General features: G+C 40.4%; 4 protein-coding genes across 4 annotated transcripts; all 4 read left to right on the top strand.

Annotated features, from left to right (window-relative positions):
* Positions 1–1404: 1404 nt before the first annotated feature.
* DI49_2253 (zinc-binding alcohol dehydrogenase family protein) lies at positions 1405–2535 on the top strand (the record flags this gene model as incomplete). The annotated part of the gene is made up of 1 exon (XM_018365388.1): positions 1405–2535. The coding sequence occupies one exon, from the start codon at positions 1405–1407 to the stop codon at positions 2533–2535; it is 1131 nt and encodes a 376-aa protein (XP_018222488.1).
* A 730-nt stretch (positions 2536–3265) lies between these two features.
* On the top strand, positions 3266–4882 carry DI49_2252 (pepsin-like aspartic protease; the record flags this gene model as incomplete). Its single annotated transcript, XM_018365387.1, has 1 exon — positions 3266–4882. One exon carries the CDS (start codon positions 3266–3268, stop codon positions 4880–4882), a length of 1617 nt encoding a protein of 538 aa, XP_018222487.1.
* A 2474-nt stretch (positions 4883–7356) lies between these two features.
* Positions 7357–8061, top strand: DI49_2251 (uncharacterized protein; the record flags this gene model as incomplete). The annotated part of the gene is made up of 1 exon (XM_018365386.1): positions 7357–8061. One exon carries the CDS (start codon positions 7357–7359, stop codon positions 8059–8061), a length of 705 nt encoding a protein of 234 aa, XP_018222486.1.
* Positions 8062–8449: 388 nt separating this feature from the next.
* Positions 8450–9427, top strand: DI49_2250 (homocysteine S-methyltransferase family protein; the record flags this gene model as incomplete). Its single annotated transcript, XM_018365385.1, has 1 exon — positions 8450–9427. The coding sequence occupies one exon, from the start codon at positions 8450–8452 to the stop codon at positions 9425–9427; it is 978 nt and encodes a 325-aa protein (XP_018222485.1).
* Positions 9428–9433: the final 6 nt, after the last annotated feature.

The following is a 9433-nucleotide window of genomic DNA, read 5'->3' as shown; positions in this document are numbered from 1 at the left end:
CCTATATCTTGATATTCTGATACCATATGCCATCACTCTATCCATAATATCTCCATACTAATATCTGATTACTATTATCATAATCGATAAGCGCACTCCTACGGACGCTAGCATATAATATTATCACCCTAATCTCTCTCTATAGAATATCAACATCGCTCATCCCAATATAATACCATATACGATAATATCACACATACTATATATCCTGATTCATATTACCACCACATAGCCAATCTCACATATCATCTCTCTCTATATTCTACTACCACCGTATACCCTCACAATTCTCAACATCATACCTCATACATCATATATTACCCACCCACCTATCGTCTCTCTCCATATATACCATACTATCTCTCTATATATATATATTCTAATATTATATATGATAATACCATCTCTATCCATAATATTATTATACTATATATCATAATTCCATCACTCTCTCTATACCACCGCATACTCATACGGACGCTAATATATTTTATGACATACCATACCATTTACTTCCTTTACATCTTGATATTCTAATACCATATACCATCACTCTATCCATAATATTTTTATACTATTATCTTGACTACTTTTAAAATCGATACGCGCGCTCCTACGGACACTAAAAAATCACATTTCATATTTTACATTTTACTCTACTTATTCACTTTTCATCAAGCATCTATATACTTACATATACATAACTGCACCTAAATCATAATCTGCCATCCTTTTATTTTCCGATGACATGAATACAGACCCACAAGACATTGGGCCACCGTATACACCCATCGTTCGCTTCACTCATCTTATATCCTCCTCTCTCTTATTACCGCTTGCTTAGCCGCCCACCTGACGTGCCTTGCATGTGCGGCTGAACACTTTTTTTCGGGCAGCGGGTTCCGACAAGATCATGTGACAGTCATGTGACCATATTCAGGAGACGCACGCAGAAGACCCTATTTGAGGCCCCCATTGGAGTGCCTTTAAAGAGCGGCTTTCCCGCGCGCGCGCTTTTTAGTAAATATGGCTGACACTCGTCTGTAATCCTTTGAGCAGGTATTTTTCACCAGGGTGCGCTGCCGGGCTTAACAGCAGTCGCAGTCATAGCTGACTAAGATTTCTCGGATTCTTAGAGATAGCCGCGGCTCCGCGGATGTATCTGTCACCCCGCCTAACCTGTCCTTAGTACATAGCTCACAGGACCTCTTTTCCTCGAGTTGCCATTGCACTCATAAGGACAATATTAGTAATCGTGGTCGCGACAAGCTTTGGTGATCTTTGCATATAAAAGCTGGCGCTTTTTCTCTTTTGTACCCTTCTTAATATCTTTCTCAATTGGTATCTCGCCTTGGATACAGCGGTATACTACGTACAATACTCTATTGCATACTACCTACAAACATGCCAGCCTCAATTCCAAAAACTATGAAAGCCATCGTTACTGAAGACGATAAAGCCGTCGTTAAGGAGGGMGTGCCCATTCCTGAATTGGAAGATGGCTTCGTTCTGATCAAGACCRTTGCTGTTGCCGGTAAYCCCACTGAYTGTGGGCACATTGATTACAAGATMGGCCCTCAAGGKTCCATCCCGGGTTGYGATGCTGCAGGCCACATTGTCAAACTRGGTCCTGGCGTTGATTCCAAACGCTTTGCCATTGGCGAYTACATTTCCGGGTTTATTCACGGTTCCTCTGTAAGATTCCCCTCCAATGGYGCCTTTGCTGAATACTCCGCTGTTTCAGCGGAGACTKCCTACAGATTGCCCAACGATATTGGACTTTGTGGTAAGGACAAYCTAATTGAAGGTCCTGTTAGGTCTTTAGAAGGCGCTGTCACCTTTCCAGTGTCATTGACCACCGCCGGTATGATCCTGACCTATAACTTGGGCTTGGACATGGAATGGAAGCCTTCTGTGCCACAAAGGAGTCATCCCGTCTTAATATGGGGCGGTGCTACTGCCGTAGGCCAATTGCTGATCCAGCTGGCTAAAAAATTGAACGGGTTTACCAAAATCATTGTCGTCGCTTCTCGGAAACACGAAAAGCAATTGAAAGAGTACGGTGCCGATGAACTGTTTGATTATCATGATACTGATGTTGTCGAACAAATCAAGAAGAGACACAACAGCATTTCATATTTGGTTGACTGTGTCGCTAATGTAGRCACCCTTCAGCAAGTGTACAGATGTGCAGCGGATGAACTGGATGCCACCATCATTGAGTTGAGTAGCTTGACCGTCGAAAACGTCAAAGAGGAATACAGGAGACAAAATGTCACCATTGCCAAAACAAGCCTATACGCGATAGGTGGACACGAAGTTCCATTTGGAGAATTCACTTTTCCCGCGGARCCTGAGTGTAAAAAGGCCGCCATTAGATTAGTCAAATTCCTCAATCCAAAGATCAAAGARGGGGAAATCCACCATATCCCAGTCAAGGTCTACAAGAAGGGGTTGTATGACATYCCGCAGTTGCTYGATGACATCAGGAACAACAAAAACAATGGYAAAAAGCTGGTCGCGGTATTGGCTTAGATACTGGTACATAACTAAGTAAACTAAGTACCTGGAAAATCATTAACACGTGAAAAACTAAACCGCTGAGGATGTTGCCGAGATAGTAATGGCTGCGAAATTGGCCGGCTACAGTTTTTGTGTGTAAGGTRAGCAACAAGCKTCAAACACCATCCGTGARGGTCCATGGACAATAAAGTCCGCGTGGAAAATGCTTCGCACCACTYGTTTATAATGAAAAGAARAAAGGTCTCCCTCCTTTGCATTTTTTCTTGGATTTTATTTCCTCGTGGATAACAACGTAGAAGGCACAATAAAGATACAGACCACAATCAAACTTTGTAGTTCGTAAAGAGCAGCATAACGGCATTAAGYATTGCCCTTTAAAAACTCCGAAAGTATCCGCGAAAAAAAGAAACGTTCAAAGGTAACTGTGCAGGGGATTAAGGGTTCGATTTACTGCCCCTGTCGCTYACCACTGCAAAATGTCTCGAACAAAAGCCGAATATGACCGGACTTCCAGACTTGTTGCAAAAACCTCATGCAGCCACTACCCTTTGAGGATTTAAACTTTCGAAACTGCTTTCGGAACCGCTTCGAAGTTAGGAGTATATAAATGGCCCTCGATGTTATAATCTCAGGACAAAGCTTTACATTATTCGGTGTTGTTCTTCTTTTCATGGCCTGAAAATATGCTAAGTTCTGTACCTTTCCTCATAAAGACACCTCGAGGCCACGCAATATTATCAATATGCAGCTCTTTCCTTTTCTATCGTTGACATTGTTTTTGACGTATTCCGAGGCTGTTTTTGGCTCTTCCTCAAACTCTTATGTCAAACTTCCGATTCAGAAGTTAGCTAATATTCCAAACATAAACTTAGAGGATGTATCTGGTATTTCTAAAAGAAGCGATGCTTTCAATTCTACCTTGATAAATATGTTTGCAAGTGCGGACAGGTATGTTGTCGAGATGGAAATCGGGACCCCTCCCCAAACTGCCTATCTTGTGTTAGACACTGGCTCTTCGGATATGTGTGTTAATGAGGCCAATAACACTTACTGTGAATCATTGGCCGATGGGAATGACGTTTGGACTAGTAATTACGAGCTCACAGCAACTGCTTCTGAGATTTCCTCCACAGCTACTTCACATAAGACGTATAATACACCCTGCTCGTACTGGGGTACCTTCAATCCCAACACCTCTTCCACGTTTAAGTTTAACGAGACGGTTTTTAATGCAACATACGGTGATAATTCGTATTTTGCAGGAACTTACGGGACAGATGTTGTCTCTTTGGGTAACATCACTCTAAGTAATTTCACTTTTGGGGTATCCGATGATACGGTAAATTCTATGGGCGTTTTAGGCATATCGCTTCCCTTTGTAGAAGAAACGAATATATTCCAATTGACTTCAAATACAACGCCCTTTGTATACGATAACTTTCCAATGGCATTAAAAAACCAAGGAAAGATCAAAAAAATAGCATATTCTTTGTTTTTGAATGAACTTAATGCTCGCTTTGGAAGCATCTTGTTTGGCGCCGTCGACAAAAGTAAATACTCAGGACAGCTTTATACTCTTCCTATGCTGCAGGCTTTCAATACCTTCGACTCTGAGTTTTCGGGGATGTTTGTTACAGCACAGAGCGTCGCCATATTAGATAGCAAATCTGGCAACAAAACTGTTTCAGAGGTTCAGTTCCCAGTGGTGTTTGATTCTGGTACAAGCTATTCTTCTTTACCCACTGAAATTGCCGATGCGATAGGCAGAAGTTTTGACGGAAAGTACAGCTCCGATAACCGAGGCTACATCTTTGATTGTTCGAAAGTGAACAATACTCTATTGTCCATTGATTTTGGAGGATTCAATATTTCTGCAAACATATCCAATTTTGTGACACCACTACATGAACACTGTCTTTTGAATATTATGGCCAGTGACTCAATGTTTTCGTTGGGGGATGCTTTCCTCATGGACACTTACGTTGTCTACGATTTAGAAAATCACGAAGTTTCTCTTGCTCAGGCCAGCTTTAATAATGAAGAGGAAGATATTAAGATTATCTCTGATAGTGTCCCAGGTGCCACACCTGCTCCCGGATACTCCAGTACGTGGGTGTATACGCCCGGTAGCCCCATCGGAACAGGAGACTTTGTCAATGTAAGTTGGACCTCCTATTCAGAGTTTTCACAATACAAATCAATTTATGCCACTGAATCTCTAAGCGATGGTGTCAGTTCATCTTCGAGTAGTAGTAGTTCTAGCGAAACGGCCACGAAAAAGAAGAATTCTGGTTACAGATGCCGTCGTTCACCTTTCTCCTTTTCATTGTTATCTGTCTTATCTTATTTTCTTTTGTAAAGTTTATGTAACAAAACGTATATGCGGGCCAATTTTCTTCTTTTTAATGATCTCCTTTATGAGTTCTTCTTTTTAGATATATGATGGTTATATTATTGTTAATTGTATCACACCTTTCGTGTCGTTATTTTGATCACTAGTCGTTCGTCTAACAAGTTCAATTGATACGAAGAGGTAAATATTGAGATCATTGCTTCTGTCCCACACACAGCAGTTACTAGGGTTTCGTTTAGAATGTCAGTGGCGGCAAAAAGTAAGCCCTCTTCTTGGAACTTCTGACATTTTTTTGTTTAAAATATTATTGTCAGTACAGTTACCAAACTATTCTCTCCTTTTCAATGGGGACAAGTGAAGAATTGCAGTTGAATTAACGGAACTGATTTAACTGGTGCTAGACGTCGTTCGTCTTTAAGGAATCTTTCTAAGAGAAAAGATAATTCATAACGCAGAAGGTAATGTTCTGATGTGAAATCCCTCCTGTTTTGAAAGCGTTACAGTGATAAAAACATTGGTGGGGTTAAGAAACATTAGGTTTCAATACTAAGGGGATAGTAATACTAACCATGTCTAGTGAAATTTTTCTTTTTAACAGGCTGTTATTTCTGATTTATTCTTGAACATTTACGTCACTTACGGTCGAGCATAAATTCTAGGTCTTTTTTCCAGCGTACATCCTGATTTCCACACACTCAAGGCTCCTGGTGCTTTCTTAGACTCCGCGTACTGAGTGCGTTGTTGCTAGTACCTCTTCGTGCGAAGTTTCACCTGTACAACGAGAACAACTCCTAGTCTTTCTTTTCGTGTTTGACGTCGCATCGGAATGCTTTTCTCGGTGAACCCACAAATCAAAGTGACTATGAAGTTGAAAACAAAGCCTAGCTTCTCTCAGTTGTACGTCACACATAGAATTTGCGTCATTTCATAGCTGGCGAACAAGCAGAGCCTAAATATCCTAATTTAATGCTCTTCTAGTGTTTGCTCACGTTTTCGTTCTATGATTAGAAGAGCGTTCTTGATTTATTGTTGTTTGAGCTTTCAATTGTGCTTATTAAATCTGTTTCATGCATACTTAACTTTGATTTGTTTTGTTTTGGCCAACAGTACACATCTTTATTTCTTCAGCAACTTCTTTGTTCCCGAGTAGTATTGGGATGTATTTTTCAGCAGGAATATGCTGTTGCATTTACAAACGTATGTGGCATAATAGCAGGATTTTGACTTATGATGAACCGAATCAAGGCAAAGAATTCAACAAAAGCGAATCAAACAAACCGTATGTATTAGATTACCTGTAAACACTGCAGAGACTATTTTTTTAGCACGAGGATTATCTACCCTCTTCTTTTTCTTTAGCCTGTAATTGCAACAAAGCGGATAAACCTTTCTCCTTTTATTTGCACCATAAAAGAGGTAAGAATATAAATCGCTTACTATTCAAATCACTGTTTTAGAACCAAAAAAAACATGGCTTGAAAATAATGCTTGTCATTTGATGTTATTGCAGAGGGCTGTGGTGGTGTTTGAGCATTAGATTGATGAAAATTGCCTTACTAGTTAAAAAAAGGATAAAAATGGATGTGAGAGGAATATGGTTACGATTGGACTATATCTTTGAGTTTTGGGGAAACAAGGCTGCTCATTATTCAACAATACGTCTTTTGAAACATTCGCATCCTTGTTATTGTCATAGTTTTTTTCCGGGCAGTAACCTAGATTGAATACAAACAATTTGGAATAAAGAGCTTCCAAAAGATGTAGGCATGCATACGTATTCCGGAGGCTGTCGTCAGTAAGGAAAAGACACAATACAATGTTTAAATAAAACTAAGCTACGCTCTAGTTCTATTTTTTTAGTGGAATGTCCCTGTGAGCCTAGAAAATAAGTTACAACTCTACCTACAATTATATAGCATTACAACCTAATATATACCGTAACGCTCATCGGTGAACATAGTTGATCCGGTATAAAAACATTAAACAGTCTTCGTTAAAAGAGCTTAATCAGTGACTTCAATGAAGCCCTTAAATATTTCTGAACTTAGAATTATCATCTTTAACATCTTTTTACAAGTTTCGCTTAGAAAAGAGACAGGGCACAAGAAGGGATTATTTACACCCTACTATGCGAAGTATATTACTGATACCTGCCGGGCATATGTGAATATCTGAAATCTGGATCTGGCAGCTTTTCATTCGGTGGTAATGAGTCGGTAATATTGACTAGCACAGTGTTCAAGGATTACATAAATATATTTAATCTTTAATTTAGAATAGTATTTATAATAAGTAAACCTGTCTCGTCGATATCCCGTGCCGCCAAAGGTACGTTTTGGAGAATCGCCATCTTTCATATTACGACAGTCGTCGTCATTGGCTGTCTAGTGCCTTACAACGATCCCAGGCTACTCAAGGGTTCAACGAGTGAAGATATATCTGCCTCTCCCTTCGTTATTGCCTCAAGCAACACCGGCGCAATGGGTACAAGGGTCTCGAACTATATGAACGTTTTTATTCTTGTTGCAGTGGTCTCCGTTTGTAACTCTTGTGTCTATGCTTCTTCGAGGCTAATTCAAGCTTTGGGAGCATTGGGTCAACTTCCAAAAATTTGTGCTTATATGGACAGAAAGGGGAGGCCTTTGGTTGGTATCGGGATTAGTGGTATATTCGGTCTTTTAGGTTTCCTGGTTGCATCTAACAAGGAARGTGAAGTCTTCACCTGGCTCTTCGCTYTGTGCTCCATTTCATCTTTTTTCACTTGGTTTTGTATTTGCATGTCGCAGGTTAGATTCAGAATGGCTTTGAAAGCTCAAGGAAGATCCAAAGATGASAYTGCCTACAAATCTATGCTCGGTGTGTAYGGGGGTGTTTTAGGATGTGTGCTAAATGCCCTGCTGATAGCCGGTGAAATATATGTTTCAGCTGCTCCAGTGGGCGRCCCAAGCACAGCTAAAGGATTTTTCGAGTACTGTTTAAGTATCCCGATTATGATTGTCGTCTAYATTTCGCATAGAATTTACAGAGGYGATTGGAAACAKTGGTACATCAAGAAAAGTGAAATTGATCTTGACACGGGGTGTTCCGTTGAGAATCTAGAACTCTTTAATGAGCAAAAACAGGCCGAGAAAGAAGCCATCGCTTCAAAACCATTCTACTACAAAATTTACAGGTTTTGGTGTTAGGCCTCTTGCATACATAGCTTTTAATAATTTCTATGAACGAACTGTATTGTATATCTTTCGAACAAAAAGTATTCATTTTCTTACTGCGCTGAGCGGCGCGAGCAACGGCGTCGAGATTATGCACGCAAGGTTTTTTTTTGCTTACTGTACGGCACTCTGGAGTGAAAAAGTTGAAAAATTTAGCCTGCACTTTTCTATCTTCGATGATTCTCGAACAAGTATTAGTCATTTCTAACTGTAACAATAGCCACCAAAAAAACTTGCTTCTGAGCGCTTGATTACATTTTTTAAGACTGAAGGCTTAGTTCAACCAGGCCATTTAACACCATTATTCAACATAATTGGAAATTAGTCTAAATACAACCTTGTCAAAAGAGAAGTAGAAAACATGGCACGTATTCCTTTAAAGCAGCTATTAGTGGATGATCCTAAGAAAGTTCTTGTTCTTGATGGTGGTCAAGGAACAGAGCTTGAAAACAGAGGTATCAAGGTCGCCAACCCCGTATGGTCTACCATCCCATTCATCAGTGAATCATTTTGGTCTGACGAGTCATCTGCTAACAGGAAAATCGTCAAAGAAATGTTCAACGATTTCTTGGCTGCTGGCGCTGAAATATTGATGACGATAACATACCAAACCAGTTTCAAATCCGTCTCTGAAAACACCCCSATCAAAACTTTGGCAGCRTACGATAATCTTTTGACTAGAATTGTCAACTTTTCCCGTGACTGCATCGGCGAAGAAAAATACCTGATTGGCTGTATCGGTCCATGGGGCGCTCAYGTTTGTTGTGARTTCACAGGTGACTACGGACCTAATCCGGAAAGCATTGACTTTTATCAGTACTTTAAGCCCCAATTAGACAACTTCAACAAGAACGAGAACTTAGATTTGCTTGGGTTCGAGACAATTCCTAACATTCATGAGCTGAAGGCCATTTTGTCCTGGGATGAGAGCATCCTATCGAAACCTTTCTATATTGGGTTRTCTGTGCACGARCACGGTGTCTTGAGAGATGGCACCACCATGGAAGGAGTTGCAAAAGTTATCAAAGACCTGGGCGACAAGATCAATCCTAACTTCTTGCTTTTGGGAATCAACTGTGTTAGTTTCAATCAGTCTCCTGGTATCCTCGAGTCCCTACATCGTGCTTTACCTAATATGCCCTTGCTTGCTTATCCAAACAGTGGAGAAGTTTACGACACTGAAAAAAAGATATGGTTGCCAAATAGTGATAAGCTAAACAGTTGGGACACAGTGGTTAAACAGTACGTCGGTAGCGGTGCTCGTATTATCGGGGGTTGTTGTAGAACAGCTCCAAAAGATATCCAACAGATTTCTGCTGCTGTCAAGAAGTACACTTAGCGCCCT

This window comes from Saccharomyces eubayanus, chromosome VII (genome assembly GCF_001298625.1).
Source record: "Saccharomyces eubayanus strain FM1318 chromosome VII, whole genome shotgun sequence".
NCBI classification, from domain to species: Eukaryota; Fungi; Ascomycota; class Saccharomycetes; order Saccharomycetales; family Saccharomycetaceae; genus Saccharomyces; species Saccharomyces eubayanus.
This window is presented reverse-complemented; position numbering and strand designations above follow the sequence as displayed.